Raw genomic sequence first — 17,549 nt, 5'->3', positions numbered from 1 at the left:
CCACTGAGATAACACTGAGAGAGTCCTTTAGCTCACTGAGGCTCTCAGTCTGACAGGAGAGGACTCTCCTCCACTTTGTTGTTGAAAAAACTCCTTATATCCGATAGCGTAGCTCGCTAGCACCAGAAGCTAACAACAACAATCTCCGGTACCGGTGCGCTCTCTCTCTCTCTCGCTCGCGCACGCATACAAAATGGATCGTTCCACACACACACACACAGAGCCGAGCTTTAATGAAACACAGAGACCCATACGTAATAGTACTGTATGATACTGTTTTCGAATCAATAATTTTTCAAAATATGATTTTTTTTCTTTTTTTTTTTTTTAATAACCATTTTTCCTCCTGGTCTCTCGCGCCCCTCCTGTCATGCCTCTGCGCACCCCACTTTGAGAACCACTGGGTTAAGACAACCCAGCGTGTGTTCTGTCCTATAGTGACTCAGCAACTGGGTTGTGATTGGGTTATTTTTTAACCCAGTAGTTTTAAGAGTGTACATATTGCTCTCTGATAGCATTTTAAATATCAAATGCACTTTTTTTTAAATTAATGGTAACTAATAAAATAAATGTCTTGCAGTGGCGTTTGTATTAGCAATCTATTTGGCATGTGTTTTTGTTCGCACGATTGTGTTCTCATCTTGAGGTCCTTCCGTTACCAGTTGAAATCACAGATTCCTATAATTGTCTGAACTCTAGTAACGGCTGTCTTAACAGCTTTGAATCAATATGCTATTGTTTATCTGTTTCCTATTGTAAATTACCTTTAATATGTTTAACCTTTTGTAGAGGTGGTTATATTTGTGTGCCGATGTTTTCCTGTGGTAAAGTTTTAGTTTTGTACTTTTATTTTGATAGTTATAAGATCTGGACTTTTATTTTTGAAGGGACTTTTGCCGGAAGTGAATACACAAGTTATTGAGCCGTTTCCGCTCTACATCCTGAACTCCTCCCTTCGATGCAATGCACTTCCGTTTTGGCGGACTGGGTTTGTTTTGCTAGCTAGCTCCGTTGTGCCGACAAAGCACTGATATCGCAGAGACAAAGAGGATATAACAATTACAACATGAAGAAAAGTGGTTCGGGAACTACGTGTGCGGTAGTTGGTTGCAATCACTCGAGAAAGCACCTGAACGAGTGGTTAGATAGAGAGTGCTACGACCACAAACCAGCACCCAGCACCCAGCCATGTTGTTCATTAAATACAGATAAACACAACAAATACTGCATGCATTGTATTTTTTAATATTATATATGAATATTTTCATAGTGATGTAATTGTGTGGGCTGCTTTTATATTTTAATTTGTAATACCTGTTAGCAAGCCCGCCTTAACCTGCCATCAGGCCCTGGGGCTGATAGTTTTTGTAGGCCCCCTATTTAAACAACAAATCAAAGTCATTTATAGCCTCGGCAGGCTCTGTGATCGCACTTCTCCACTCTGCTCTACACGCGCCTGGTCCTCTCCTCCAGATGAGTGACGTATCGGGCCTCCCTCATGTATTTGTCCGGTTGCCGTTGGCTCCCCTCCACGTAGCAAGTCCTCGTCGTCCTCTCCATCTCCTCCAACAGATAATGTCCCTCCTGTCTGTTTTTCCTCTCCCGCTACTCCATCGTTATCAGAACCAGACGGCCTACTTGTCTCCGAGGCCCCGCGGCCGGCACCGCTACCGCTCGGTACAGAACTCATCTGTCCTTCCTCCTCATCATGGCCTACAGGTTTAAAATAGCCTGTAAGCTTCGGCATTTTTTGTAACAGCTGCTTGTCTCGAAACTCCTTTTCCCTCAACAATTTCCTTTTCCGAGCACCACTCTCAAACTTTTTCTTCACTCAATCACTCGCAATTTGAATAAGTCACATGTGAAACATATTCTCATTCTGACGTGTGTGTGTTTGTGTATATTTGCGTTTGTGTGTATTGTGTTAGTTTCCCGGGGAAAACCCTCACGAGAAACACCGGCTGTTGTTATGCCTGCTGTTACGTTAAGTTACTCCGTTCTCCGCTTGTAATTATGCCGTTACAAACTTCAAAGTTGTATTTATCATCTGAGTTTGCCGAAACAAGTTTAATATTCTGAAAGCCAAGACTTTGTTTTTTTTAAATCAGATGAAGACAAACTGTAACGGACCTTGCCGTGTTATCTATGATTACTATACACCTTACATTCATAATTTCAGTGGAGGGAGGGGGGGCGGCGCTGTGGAACAGCAGAGTGGCGAGGGAGAGCTGTCGTCTTCCCTTTACAAGCTTCAAAAATGTATTTATAGTGTGATTTTGGAAATGAAAGTTTCATATTCTGAAAGCCAAGACTTTGTTTATTTAACTTTTTTTTTTGAAAACACCCGAAATAAAAAATAAAAAAAATTGAATTTTTTTTTTTTTTTTTTTTAATTGGCTCATGATAGGCCCCCGATCTCCGTAGGCCCCTGGGCTTCAGCCCAGGTCAGCCCGTGCATTAAGGCGGCCCTGCCTGTTAGGATTAAACATGTGATCTTTCTTGTTGAAGCCATTTCTTTAGTTTCCTCTAAACAATTAATTAATTCAGTGTTATTTATGTACAGTATGAGCTTAATATGAATGATGAACTGTGTTAAAAGAAATTGTAGCACTCTAAGGAACATATGAAATGCAATAATGCAATAACAGTGCAATAATGAAATTAAATGACATCAAACTTTATTTTCACTCAAACAGTACAGGCACATATGATATATTGCACAGCATAAAGAGATCATGTAAATTGTGCATTATGTAAACAACAGACAACTGTTGGCTCCTGTGGGCATGACCTAAATAAGGCAGTTTATTTTGGTTTTAAAATGCTGAGATATTTACTGCAGAACTGTAACCTTCCCTCAACAAAATCGTCAACAATTTTCGGGAGCATGTGGGCAAAGTAGAATGTGCGCAGCCTTATGATATGCCCCTGGACAAAGTCTTGGTCGTAGGGTACTTCGATTTCTAGGTGCTCAGTTTTGTTCCAGATCACCAACTTGGAGTGCTGAAGCCCTGTGCAGTGCATCCCAATTTGTACCTGCATATAGTAGCCTTTTGGACCATTGCAGGCAATATGGTAATCTATCCTATTTCCGTTTGCCACAGTTGTGATTTCACAGTTCTTTGTTGCCAAAAATTCTGCAAGTGACTTGTTTCCCAACACAGGTGATTTGATCTCCAACAGAATGTCTTTGTTTATCACTCCATCGGGAGATGCTGCAAGCCACGGATCCTTGTCGCACACCACTAAGCCTTTGGTTTCAATGCTGTTGCCCAGAGTTTCCAAATAGTCCCTTGCAAGTTCCTCCCCCTCCGCTCCTTGACGGGTTGCAGCATTGCCACGGAAGGATGGGTGTAAGTGTTCTGACAAAAACTTGTCGGGCGCCGTGGTTGAGCGAATGGGCACCTTTCTAGCTGTGCTCGCTGTGATGCGCACTCTCCGCGCATCATGCCAGACCTGTTCTTTGCTCTGTGCTTTTGTAACCTTCTCGATCTCCTCAAGCCGGGCTGTGGACATGTTAATGTACTTATCATAGAAGGTTCTGCATTTTACACAAGCCAGTGGTATGTGGTGCTCATCATGGGTTAGGAGATGGAGGTGTGGACATGGTGTTGGCTCGGTGATGGAAGAGGTATCAGCATTAAAGCAGAACTGCAGGAGGCTATTCCCAGGGCAATTGAAAAGTTCTGCCATTGGTGACGCAAGTGTGTTCTTCCTCCACTCTTCATGAGTCCTAAAGAGTGTCACCTCCTGTGCCGGTTCTGGAGTGGTAGAGGATGGCTGTGAAGTTGGTGGCGGCTGGTAGAGATCCTTCCTGTTGTGTCGTTTGAAGCGCACATACTTCATCTTCCTCTGACCAGCATTTCTTTTAGACCCAGCATTCCACTGGTTCTGTCTGTCTGTGCAGGCAAGCCCGGTTTTCCCCTGTCTCACAGCATTTTCTACCTAGAGAGATAGAGTAAAAACAGTGCATAGATATTATAATGGGTTCACTGCAAACATGTCATATGATATAATACATCATGGCATACACACACTTTGCACTCTAGCCAAGTAGCCTATGATGTAGTTCGGATACCAACAACAAAAGACATAGGCCTAGGCTACAATGGTCAAATAATCTAGTTACCTTCCACAGGATCGCAGCTGAGTGGGAACAAGATCTCCCTGGTCCAGCAACACACGTACATCCCGCAGTTTTGACTTCTCCAGCTTCAGTTACCAGCACCCAAGCATTATGCCACGCATTGTTCAAACACTGGCTAGGCTCTACCTTTGCTTTTAGATAAACAAAACGATCATGTTTGTATGACATGACACAACCAACTTTGTTGCTGTGCAAATATTGATATGCCTCGGAGGCCTTCAGACTGTCCATTGCTTTTCCATCTATTGCCATGGATTGAACGAAGTAGGAGCAAATTTTGCTGTACGTTATGCTGGGCCACGTCGTCATGTTATCCTCCCAGTTTTGCACTGAATTCGGGTGGGGGAGAGTAACGCCATCTCCAGTCAAAGAAGTAGAATCGTGTTCCCAAGCTAGCATCACTGTTAGCATCGAAATCGCTGTGTTTACACCAGTGCCCGTCTGACTGTTTACACCGGTTTACACCGACAGACGCTGTGCAAAAGACTTCCGGCGGAAATGAAGTGCATTTGTGTAGGGTTATGGCGCTACCCGTGGTTTGTCGCGTAAACTTGTCTATAGAGAACGAAGGATTGTAAACACGTGTAATGACGGATGAATGACGGAGAAATTAACTTCAGATAATTAGTTACGTTTATGATAGGGGCACAAGGTTTGTTATTACTTTAATTAACATGTTTATTGATATTATGTGGTGTTATTTCGTAGTTTTGCAGAGTTTGAGTTCACGCTTTTGTATTAGCAAAACTGCTATATAAGGAATGGAGATGTTTTATCTGTGAGATTAAGGTGTCGCGAGTGAGCCCTCTATGTAATGGCCCACTTGCTGGCACCCAGTTATTTTAATCCCCCAATGAACTCACACACACACGAGGAGCAGGCAGATATCAGGTAACAAAATGATCTTTATTATAAATTAAGTTAATAGTCGGGGACCATATCAGTCAAGCTTCTCACATGGACACGTTACACAGGGCCAAGTAATGCCGTGCCTATCGACCACCCCGTCATTCAGGCTGTTACTGCTCTACCCCACCCCCTGCTGGCCGGAGGGACTATCAATGGTACAATTAACAGTAAAATATCCAAAGCATGCAAACAACGCGAACACAGGGCACTTCTATTTATGGAATCACTACACACATGACACATCTATTTAAAGAAAACACTAAAAACATCACACAATGAACATGCTCTCCCACTCACTGGCTGCTGTTAAAATGTGTTCTTTATTCTCGCGTCCAGGAGAGAAGCTTTAAAATGAGACTAAATGGAGTCTCTGAAAAGATTCAAATGGGATACTTTAATTAAAAAAGGCGCGGTAGTGTTACAGACAGAATATTGTTCCGTCAGACAAACAGCTGTGGTCCGGTTCTCCTGAGCAAAAAAGACAGCGGATCTCTCCCCCGGCGCTGCTATATATATCCTCTGCTGGCTCCTCCCCGCCAGCCGGCTCACCTCGTCTCCAATGTCCGTTATTGCATTTAAACAGAGGATAGGTTCTTTTCACATTCAATATATGCTTAACATGCCGTTTCTCCTCATATTCTCTTTCATCACTTTTCATTTAACACATTCTAAACGCTGTAATCAATACTCTAAACAATACTTCTCGGCTCGTTTGGTTGCCGGTCATTCCGGATGTTGTCACATGCTACTCGTCTGTAAACAATAATGTATTCAAATAAACTGTACCTTCATTTAATATTCAGCATGGTAATATCTCGACATCTATCGTTGTAGTGTTAAATCAGTAGGTTTCGGTTTTCACCACACCAAGTCATTTCGCTCCTCAATTCACCTCTTTAGGAAATCGTATATTAGCCACATGCTACATGCTAACCGTAGATGAAGGATTTTCAGAATAAAAGCTTAACTGCTTGTGCACAAGAATTTCTGGTTTTTCACTATAAAAGAGCGTTAAAACTGACAGCATGTTTAAACTACATTTCCCCATTAAAACATTGATTTTAATTTCTAACAGTCCCTCCTTACACACCTAAAAGGTGTGTATAATACTGAAATCAATGAGTTCTTCATCTGAACTTTGCATATTACATATCTCATATTAACAAACATACAATCAAATGGAATGGTTTCACAGCCGGCTTTACAAAAATACAAAATAAATTCTTGTCTGTGTTCAAACATAAAAGTTGTCCCTTGTGCATAACTTCTAGTGTTTACATTCAATATCATTCTTCAAAATAGCAGCAATGGCTTGGTATCAGAACATTTCTTCCTCCCTCCTTTCACAGAAACCGTTCTCATACCACGCTCAGTGTTAAGGCACTTGTTTTTACAAAGTGAAAAGAAACAAACCATTTTAGAATAGCAATGATTTATACAACATGAAATCTACCATATTAGAATAGTATAAAGTAATAAAGTCAAATAAAATGGACTATCTTAGAATAGTGTAAAATGAATTGGAATAATAAAAATATTAAAAATATGCTATCTTGGAATAGTATGAAGTAAATTGAAATGGATTCACTCCATTTTAATTTTGCTCACTTCTTCACATGATTTCATCATTTAAAGAATCACATCGGCTGGACATTCATTGATCAATCTCATCTCCGAACATCCATATCATTTAAACTAACTCATCATTGTCATCCACATCTGTATACGGGGTGGGTCGTCTTGTTCTGCTAGCATTTGTAACCGTCTCCTCCTGAGAAATTTACCCTCCCTCCTTTCATACCATTTAAGGTATGAAAGTAATATGTTCTCTAGAGGGGGCCGTTGTGCGTTCTACTCTGGGGTACGGCATTCTAGACAGTCATTTCTGGGAGAAGATTTTGGTCAGTTACAACAGTTGTAGAGTTTCATCACTTAAAGGTTCCTACTCATTACCTTTGGGTGGTCTGTTCTAATGCAGTGATAAAGTCCCTGAAATGGTGTGAAAACCGGTGGAATATCAATAACTCATTATACTAATTTATTTTCAATTATGGTCTACTTAAATAGCTATGCTAACCCCTTTAACAGTGTGTGGAACCTTGGGTGCCCGAGCATGTGATAATTACTCCCTCCTTTAACAAGGATTTTAAAAACAGAAGTCATTTCATTAATGGTTTGTAGTTTAATTCAGGAATTTACACCTATGGCAGATATGTTTCTCCTTTGCATAACATCTCTAAATGTCAGGTCATCTGGTGAATGGATGACCTTTAGGAGCTGGTGGCGCTTGTCTTTTAAAACTCATACTCTGGTGCCGTGCGCTCCCTCTGAAGCTGCAAGTAAGATTTAAAACATCTGCAGGGTGGGTTGAGCGACCCCTTCTCCCTAAACGATGTTTGTTGTAACAAATATGTACCATCACAATGAGTGATCCAAGGCCCCGCATGTATTACTCCCAACTACATTAGTTTTTTTTTTTTTTAAATTAAACTTTGCTTTCGCTCTTTGCCCAGTGTCATTTTAAAACTCTACATCTTGGACGAAAAACAAATGTTATTTCCACCTTAATCTTCCCTCCTGAGGTAATAACCATGCTACAATGGAGAAATCAATACTCTAGATTGGAACACCATCTTTGGCTTGGTACTAGCTCTACCTTTAACATTTTCCATACAAATAAAGATTTGTCTGCTTTTATAGAGTGGTTACTAAAACCATCCCTTTAAACTGTAGGTCTATACTGTAACAAATTAAATCTTACCCAAATTCACACATGAATAAAAAACTCTTAAAGAATAATTTGTTCATATGATGAAAAAATTGAATAATATGTTCTACCCTCAGTGTGTTTTTAGGGTTATTTAATAGTTTCCTCTTTTTTCTTTATAAATTCACCAATTGATTAATTCATGGCTGATAAATCTTTTTCTTTCCGTATTTCTCGTTGGTGAATAAGTGTGTTTATGTGTAAACTCACTCACTCCCGTTTTCCTTCTCTCCCCCTCTGGTTGTCGCCACGACCCCCTCACATTCTGCCGGACCATGCCAACTCCTCCGTTCTTTCCTCTCCTCCGTCCACCTTCTCCTCAGTCCATCCGCTCTTGGATCCTTCCGCTGTAACTCTTCTCAGTGTCCCATCTGCTTTGCTTTTCATCTCCTCCTTTACAGTCTCTACTTTGTTGCATGGAGGGCGTATTCCGCTCTCATGTCCCACACTCTGCTCTTGTGCCCAAATCTTGTGGCTCAGCTTGGAACTTCATGTCCTGTGGGGGACCGATGAGAGTGTGCCTTTTTATGTCACCTGGTTTTGGTTCTTGGTGCCTCAGGTGGAGATGGTTCTGGATGCAGCGTTGGAGTTGTTGGTTCAGCTCTGGTTCTCTGTCTGTTCTATGGAGGAGGAGGAGTCTTCCGTGGTGAGGTCTTTTGTCTGCTTGGAGGATGGGGTCGTAGCGTTCTGACAGGCGGAGAGATAGAGATCTCGGGAGGCATTACGTATAGTTAAATTCTAACACACTGAGGTAAAATAAATCCAACCTTTTCCACTCTATTTTCCTAACCATACTATCCATCTTAGTTGTTAAATGCCATCTAAACACAATTCATGTCTACTAATAATTTTACCATATCCCTAAACATTGCCTTCACCCACTGTAACATGTTTATTCCAATTAACTCTTTCAGGAAACCATTTTCTTCTATACATTTAAATACCTAGATGTTTCAAGCACCACATATTTCACACACTATAAAAGAACGTCTCCATATTTTCTCCATCACTTTAAATCTCACTGTTATTTAGAACCGTAGTAACTTTTGTGACTGGACATATCTGCAATGTCGCCACTATCTGCTGGGGAATCTTGTTCATAGAGTTTGTACGTACAAAGCTGTACTTGTGGGTTAGTAGCCTGTGTCTAACAATCATTTTCAATAATTGTGCTCAGGTCACCGATCGGTTGTTCATAGCTTAACAGGGGGTGTTTCTGGTACAGACTAAAACATGGATCCAGTGTATTTAGAGATTCCCCTAATCTGTAAATCCCCATCACTTACATATCCCAATCACTTAAACCCATCTCATCATTTGATACAAGAACTGCATATAAGGGGGTGAATCATCTTGATTATAACCGCCTCTTGTTTGGGACCGAGTATTTCTAACTCCTCCTCTTATTGCTCAGCTGATCTTTTGGCTCTGGGGATAAGTGAAAGTCTCTGAAACCCAGCTGGAGTCTTGTTAGTGATGTGGGCATTCTATGAGTGAACTAATGGATCCATGCCTTACATAATATTGTACTCCCCTTCCAACCAGAAAGGTGCCAAGTGTAATGAGCACAATCAACAATGCTATTCTGACTCTTATCCCTAGGGGACCCCACAATTGGTTTGGCTTTGTTCTCATCATCTCTATTTTAAACCTGGTTGTGTCCGTTACAGAATTTAAATAATGAGTACAAAAACAACATAACAAATTGGACTCTTTTTACAGATGTAAAACAAAAAATAGGTATTCACATTAATGTACAATCTATAAAAATCTATAGACAATTTGTCTTTTGAGCTGTTTCTATCTTTATCTTATTTCTATTTATTGTTTTGTTCCAGCTCTGCCAAATCAGTCCTAACTCCCAATAATGTTCTGGAAGTTGCCAGTGAAGGGTGACAATGTGTGAGGTGGTGTCAATTTGCTCCTTTTTCTTTACCTTTAAACCGGAGCGCGTGTGAAGTTTGTTACAACCTTTCACGCTTCCGTCCACCGGGGATGAGCCCACTGTCTTTTGTGAACTTTCACCCTCACCCAATCACCTGGCCGAACAGGAGTCTCTTCTGGTGTCTCGTCTGGTATCTCTGTAGTTTTCCTAGCCTGTGTAGACAAAACTTGCATAATATTACTCAGAGTTCTGACATATTCATCCACTTCTATTTGTCTAATATCTAAAACTGGACCACTCCCTCCTTGGAGAAGGCCCGAGCTTCGGCATACCTCTTGTTGACTACATGTTATTATTTATTAACTACAACGTCACTGAAATCAACATCTCTGTATAATCATGACACTCCCTCCTTTGAGCATAAAATGCTCAATTAATATTGCAATGATTACCCTATTCTGTACAGGACATGTAAAACTCATAACGTTGCATTAAATAAATATAACTTCTCCGTGTACCCACAAGGGGTACAAAAATATCGTATGATTTATGGTTTTCTGATGGTATAAATGCATATTCACTATAAAAAAAAATCAGCAATTAGCACTTCTAATAGTTTACTTGTTTCAATAATGGCTTTTGTAATGGTATTATGCGTCATCGTTGCTGCGAAAAACAATACCCCAAATCAGTAAAATTACTCAAGAATAAATAAATAAAGACTGATTCTTGAAACTGTTAAAGCATCTGATCTGATTTTTACCCTTTCCTTGATATCTGCAGTTGAGCCTGGCCCTGCGTCTAGTCTCAACTTAGTTTGTTTTGGTGACATGTTCTCTAATTATTTATTAACCTATCAAAGATGAAGCACTAATCTTCTGACTAGCACAGTCGTTGCTGTTCGTCCGAACTTTAATTTTTTTTTTTTTTTTTTTTTTTGCTCAAAGTTTTATTATTTTTATAGATTTATTTTTTTTTTTTTAAGTTTAAGGTAAAATATTAATAAAGTTAATTAATATATAAAAATATGCAAAATTAAAATATGAAATGTTAAAATAAAGTTGTACCGTGTATGGTTTTGACTTTGAAATATGAATTTGGTTCAAAATCACAATGTTATGGTGTTTCCGCTATTTGGGTAATAATTCTGTACTACCACCAGAGTGCGCTATTTTAAATTCCAGCTTAATCCACTAGGGAATAGCTGTTTCAAAACTGACTCGTTTTTGACAAAGGAGAACGGTTGTTTCCTCAAAAATATCTTTAAAATAGGAATTTACACTATGGTTAAACAACACAACACATAACCGCCAAAACACATTTGCAAAGAAGAATATTCACAATGTTATGGTGTTTCCGCTATTTGGGTAATAATTCTGTACTACCACCAGAGTGCGCTATTTTAAATTCCAGCTTAATCCACTAGGGAATAGCTGTTTCAAAACTGACTCGTTTTTGACAAAGGAGAACGGTTGTTTCCTCAAAAATATCTTTAAAATAGGAATTTACACTATGGTTAAACAACACAACACATAACCGCCAAAACACATTTGCAAAGAAGAATATTCACAATGTTATGGTGTTTCCGCTATTTGGGTAATAATTCTGTACTACCACCAGAGTGCGCTATTTTAAATTCCAGCTTAATCCACTAGGGAATAGCTGTTTCAAAACTGACTCGTTTTTGACAAAGGAGAACGGTTGTTTCCTCAAAAATATCTTTAAAATAGGAATTTACACTATGGTTAAACAACACAACACATAACCGCCAATACACATTTGCCAGCAGAAGTACTTCCAATAGTTCTAACTCTAACAAGAAGTATGATGTTCTTTAGAAGATGGAATGCCCAGCCTCAGTGTGTTAAAGCAAACAGAGTACTTCAATTAGCATTTCATGAAATGGTGACTGCCGTGGCTCACCGTGAACATGAGGTCAAGACAAAATGGCAACTGGTTTTCCAACCTTTGACCTGAAGAACAAAGGGATTTGAGAAAACACCTGGAGTTGAAATTGGTGAGGTGATATTTTGTCTAGTAAATTCAACACACAACACTGTAGTTTAAAATAACATTTCCATTTAGTTTACAATGATAAATGGGCCTCATACCCTTACGTCATAGCCCTCTACCCATGTACGTAAATTTTTTTGACTTTAAGAGCCAGTATGGTCATTTCTTCTGTTTAAACACGCTATTTATGGGACAAATAGGACGCTAAGCAAACACAATTAGAAGAATATCGTCTATCTAACGCACGAATGTCGCACTTCCTGCCGTAATCCACAACGCAATGTCTTGAAAAACAGAATGGTGTAACCACTGAGAGCTTCAAACTGCTCAGGCCTTTTCCTTGAAATAGGACTTTTTTAAAACAGCCTCACGCTGTTTGTTACACAAAACACTCACTCCAATAACCTTAGCTTCAAACTTTGGCTGTGTCTTTCCCTCAAGCAGTCCCGACTGCTTAATGGCCTAAAACCATTCACGTAAAACGTAAAACGCCAAAAAAGACACATATAGTGATTGGCCTCTAGCCGACATGTACTAACAGACAAACGAATAGCATGCAGGGTTAAATAGAAAAAAAGAAATTGAACTCACCCTGCCTGTAACAAAGCAACGCCACGTGGTAGACTACCAATATTTATCAATTTAGGCTTGTTTTAACTTAAATTGCACAGCTATTTTCAGGATCCGCTGGCCGCCGTCAAACACACAGAACTAACATTGTCCTACATTAACTATTGAAGAATTCGATATAACAGGTTTCTCCATACCTAGTTGATTTGAGCTCTCTGTGTGCTGAACGGATGCCAGCGGGTCCAGCAAGCAGCCTGCTGTAGTCTCTCCCGGTTTTGCGAGATCCTGGGCTAGCTCGCCAATTGTTAAAATGTGTTCTTTATTCTCGCGTCCAGGAGAGAAGCTTTAAAATGAGACTAAATGGAGTCTCTGAAAAGATTCAAATGGGATACTTTAATTAAAAAAGGCGCGGTAGTGTTACAGACAGAATATTGTTCCGTCAGACAAACAGCTGTGGTCCGGTTCTCCTGAGCAAAAAAGACAGCGGATCTCTCCCCCGGCGCTGCTATATATATCCTCTGCTGGCTCCTCCCCGCCAGCCGGCTCACCTCGTCTCCAATGTCCGTTATTGCATTTAAACAGAGGATAGGTTCTTTTCACATTCAATATATGCTTAACATGCCGTTTCTCCTCATATTCTCTTTCATCACTTTTCATTTAACACATTCTAAACGCTGTAATCAATACTCTAAACAATACTTCTCGGCTCGTTTGGTTGCCGGTCATTCCGGATGTTGTCACATGCTACTCGTCTGTAAACAATAATGTATTCAAATAAACTGTACCTTCATTTAATATTCAGCATGGTAATATCTCGACATCTATCGTTGTAGTGTTAAATCAGTAGGTTTCGGTTTTCACCACACCAAGTCATTTCGCTCCTCAAATCACCTCTTTAGGAAATCGTATATTAGCCACATGCTACATGCTAACCGTAGATGAAGGATTTTCAGAATAAAAGCTTAACTGCTTGTGCACAAGAATTTCTGGTTTTTCACTATAAAAGAGCGTTAAAACTGACAGCATGTTTAAACTACATTTCCCCATTAAAACATTGATTTTAATTTCTAACACTGCTCAGGAGTAAAAATGGAACAGTCACTGGCACTGGTGGGCAAATGACAATGAGCGGCACTATTGGCACTCCATACTTTCCCTGTGCTTCTAACCAGTGACAGCCCGCCAAGACATGGCCCGAGTTAAAATAGTTATGGGTCCGCTCTCGGTCAGGAACACCACAGACCGAGAGGAGTTAAAAGTTATTTCGCTCACCCTTCCTTAAACGCACTGCCCTGATAGGAACCAGCGCGCGGTTGCGACAGACAGGAACTTGAGTGCGTTGCAATAAACAGGAACTTGAGTGCGTTGCAATAAACAGGAACTTGAGTGCGTTGCAATAAACAGGAACTTGAGTGCGTGGCAATTCTGCCTTCAACCGACCCGTCGATCAGCAGCTGGCACCCGTGCAGCACGTCGCAGCGTAGCAGAACTTCCACAGTGGACCTTCGCCTCCCGGTCGCTTCCTCGTAGATCCGTTTTCTTTTCCGTTCCCCCAGCTCCTTGCTTTAACCAACCACCGGCCAATCAACGTAGCTCCCTGGTAGGCTGGGCAGGCAGCAGCCAATCAGCTGCCCCCATCCAGCTGATTCACACCAGCTGCGAAAACACACATCTCCTCCCGCCTGACAGGCTAACTCTTTTTATGAATGGAAACACACATTTGTCACCACTTCCGATTAAAATACATATGCACACAGTATATATACACACACAATGCATCCTCATTTGACATACAAAAATCCCACCCCTACTGGCGACATTTTCCCCCCCCGATATTGGTGGTCGTCCCGACTACCCCTTAGACCTGGTACCTTTGTGGAGGCACCCCAAAATTTCGACGCTGCGACCTTCTCACAGGGCTCTGTCCCTCCCCTGGCACAAACCCACCTTCCAATTGAGGCTCAGGGTCCAACTGGGCTGGGACCTGCTCTAGTTCCCCCAACTGCTCTGGCTCAGGCACTAGGCCTGGTATGACTGGAGTAGGCCGAGAGTTCCACCTAGCTACAGGGGCAAAAGGCAACAAGAATACAGGCTGTTTAGGCTGGGAATCAATTTCTTGAGGACACACCTGAGACTCAGTCCATAATCCTGCTGGGCAGGGACGCAGGTTGTTGCGGTGCATCGTCCGTATCGGTCCTTCCTTCCCCTCGGGCCGGATACTATACACTGGATGGCCGGGCCGTACCTGTGAGACAACAACATAGGGAGACGGCACCCAATGTGGTTCCAACTTGCCTCTGGCTCTCCGTCTAAAGTTCCTGACCAGCACCCTCCCTCCGGGCAACAAGGGGATAGCATGGGCCTTCTTATCATACCGTGCCTGGTCCCAGTTCTGCCTTTGCTTGGTATGAGCTCGTACCCGGCTATACGCTTCAAGCAGTGTCTGATGGTGTGTTCTCACCCAGCCATTAATTGTTCCCTTTTTCTGTGGGGGGACAACACCTACACACAGATCAACAGGCAATCTGGCGTGATGGCCAAACAGTACAAAGTAGGGAGTCAATTTAGTGCTACAATGTACAGTGTTATTGTAAGCTTGAACTAAAGCTGGCAGCTTTTCCCTCCACCGTACCTGCTCCTCTGCCTCTAGTGTGCCCAATAATGACAGCAAAGTTCTGTTGAAACGCTCACAGGCCCCATTTCCCTGGGGATGGTATGGGGTAGTGCGGCTCTTTGTACAGCCATACAGTTCACAGAGCTGCCGCATTACCTCAGACTCAAAGGCACCTCCTCGGTCCGTCAAGAACCGTTCTGGGCACCCGAAAGGCTGGATGAGAGCGGTCCACAAATGTCTCGCCGTAGTCTGGGCTGTCTGGTCCTTGGTGGGCACTGCCACAGCATACCTGGAAAACAGATCTGTCATAACCAGGATATACTGGTGGGTGTCGGTTGGCCGTCCCAATGATAAATAGTCCAGGGCTACAACCTCCCATGGGTAACTGGATACAATGGGCTGAAGAGGGGCCCTCACCTTGGGACCAGCCTTCCCTGTCACACATTGTGGGCATACTACGGTCCAGGACTTTATGTCCTTAGCCATCCCCAGCCAGTAGAATCTGCGCTGCAGGATACTCAAGACTTTTTCGCTGTTGGCATGTCCAGCCGCTTTGTGGTAATCCTCCCACAGCTCCCGGGCGTGTTGGGTTGGGACAATCAACTGGAAAGCCTGCTGGCCCGTATCGGGTTCCTGAATGCAGCGCCCCAAGATTCCGTCACGAAGTTCCAGCCGACCCCATGTCTGCAACCACCCGTCCACTTGGGGGCACTCAGACCGTCGCACCTGAGACACATTTAACCCTTGGTTTATCAATTGTCTCACCATGTCCAACTCCGGGTCTCCCTGTTGGCGCTCCAGCCAAGACCCTGGATCACAGTCCTGTCCAGCTAGTGGATCCTTCACTCTTAGACCTCCCTGAGCTCCGGGCACGTTGTAGACTGTTTTGACATCTACTTCCCCTGGGAGCCGGGACAAGGCATCTGCATTCCGGTTTTCCACACCGGGTCGATACTTGACTGTAAAGGTGAAGTTTGCCAGCTGGGCTGCCCACCTCTGTTCCACGGCCCCCAGTTTAGCTGTCCCCAGGTGTACCAGGGGATTGTTGTCTGTAAACACTGTGAATTCTGTGCCCCACAAGTAGTGTTTGAACTTCTCTGCGATTGCTCAAAATAGCGCCAGAAACTCTAACTTAAAAGAACTGTAGTTCTGGTCATTCTTTTCACTAGGGCTTAGACTACGGCTGGCATATGCAATCACTCGTTCCCTCCCCTGCTGAACCTCTGATAGTACTGCACCCAGCCCATCCAAACTGGCATCTGTATACAACAGGAAGGGTAATTTGAAATCTGCATACGCCAACACAGGCGCCTGTAATAGAGCTCGCTTCAGTTCCTCAAACGCACCCTGGCACTCTTGAGACCACTTAACTGTTGTTGATTTAACCCCTGCAGTACCCCTGAGCAGAACATTCAGGGGAGCTGCCAGCCGGGAAAAGGCAGGGATGAATCGGCGGTAGTAGCCCGCAAAGCCCAAGAAAGAACGGACTTGAGTGACTGTCTTGGGGACCGGCCATTCCTGCACAGCTGCAGTTTTTTCTGGGTCCGTGGCCACCCCTGTCTTGCTGACCACATGTCCCAAGTATTTCACTTCCTTCTGGAACAGGTGACATTTGTGGGGCTGGAGCTTTAGGCCGTGCTGGTGCAGTCTACCAAACACTTGTTCCAGGTGCTTGAGATGACTATCAAAGCAGGGAGAATACACAATGATATCATCCAGATATATCAATAGAAACCCCCGTGCTGCTGAATCCCTCATCCATGCCTTCATCACCTCCCGCCTCGACTATTGCAACGCCCTCCTCACTGGCATCTCCTCCCATTCCCTCCATAGACTCCAAATGGTACAAAACTCTGCTGCCCGCCTCCTCACCCACACCCGGACCCGTGAACACATCACTCCCGTTCTCCGCTCTCTTCACTGGCTCCCCATCAAACAACGCATCATCTTCAAAACACTCCTCCTCACCTATAAAGCCCTTCACCACCTAGCCCCCCCCTACCTCTCTGACCTCCTCATCCCCTACAACCCCCCCCGAGCCCTCCGATCCTCCTCCACTCTCTCCCTCACAGTACCACCATCAAGACTCAAAACATTTGGCAACAGAGCATTCTCCAGATCAGCACCCCGCCTCTGGAACTCCCTCCCCCAATCTGTCCGCCACTCTCCCACACTGTCTACCTTCAAAAACCAGCTGAAAACATACCTCTTCTCCCAAGCCTTCAACTTACCCTACCCCCCAACCCACTGACTTCACTCACACCCCACGCTGTATCTCTTATTCACCCCACGCTGCATCTCTTATTCATACATTCATCAACTTTTTCTTTCCTCTTTTCCATTATGTTGTCTTTTGCTCGTTGTCCTATGCTTGCTCCCCCCCTGTGTTGTCCTTTGCCTGTTCATGTAATGTTCATGTTCAATTTTCTTGTCCAATATGTTGTCTTCTGCCTGTTCACCCCCTTTCTGTACTTTTAATTTTTTTTTTGTAAGCGACTTTGGGTTATTGAAAAGCGCTATATAAATAAAAGTTATTATTATTATTATTAAAGTCATTTACTTGCCCTCCCAGACAGCGTTGCATGAGCCGCTGGAATGTGGCTGGAGCATTGCACAGACCAAACGGCATCCGCTCAAACTGGAA

The 17,549-nt window shown here is 42.8% G+C and overlaps 1 protein-coding gene and 1 long non-coding RNA gene across 3 annotated transcripts in view; one reads left to right on the top strand and one right to left on the bottom strand.

Moving 5' to 3' along the window:
• Positions 1-8,368, top strand: part of LOC307036111 — a 233,731-nt gene extending 225,363 nt beyond the window's left edge. The window contains exon 2 of the long non-coding RNA XR_013807282.1: positions 5,464-8,368. This is a non-coding gene — a long non-coding RNA (uncharacterized lncRNA). The remainder of the gene's footprint in view (positions 1-5,463) is intronic.
• Positions 2,482-4,703, bottom strand: LOC307036380 (uncharacterized protein). Of its 2 annotated transcripts, none has more exons than XM_079676634.1 (2): positions 4,130-4,703; positions 2,482-3,945 (listed from the first exon to the last, which is right to left on the bottom strand). In XM_079676634.1, exons 1-2 carry the CDS (start codon positions 4,556-4,558, stop codon positions 2,806-2,808), a joined length of 1,569 nt encoding a protein of 522 aa, XP_079532760.1. In that variant the 5' UTR covers positions 4,559-4,703; the 3' UTR covers positions 2,482-2,805. The 2 variants fall into 2 exon arrangements, with proteins under 2 accessions (XP_079532760.1, XP_079532761.1); XM_079676635.1 differs by having other exon boundaries at positions 2,482-3,941.
• Positions 8,369-17,549: the final 9,181 nt, after the last annotated feature.

Source organism: Notothenia rossii, assembly GCF_949606895.1.
Source record: "Notothenia rossii genome assembly, chromosome: 4".
Classification (NCBI taxonomy): Eukaryota; Metazoa; Chordata; class Actinopteri; order Perciformes; family Nototheniidae; genus Notothenia; species Notothenia rossii.
Note: the sequence above shows the minus strand (reverse complement) of the source record. Positions and strands in the feature narration are given on the sequence as shown.

What these genes read in the sequence shown, in the direction of transcription:
- LOC307036380 (XM_079676634.1), bottom strand. Translation starts at nt 4,558, where the DNA reads ATGCTAACAGTGATGCTAGCTTGGGAACACGATTCTACTTCTTTGACT. An exon ending in CAGCTGCGATCCTGTGGAAG is followed by an intron (nt 3,946 to 4,129) that starts GTAACTAGATTA and finishes CTATCTCTCTAG; the next exon opens with GTAGAAAATGCTGTGAGACA.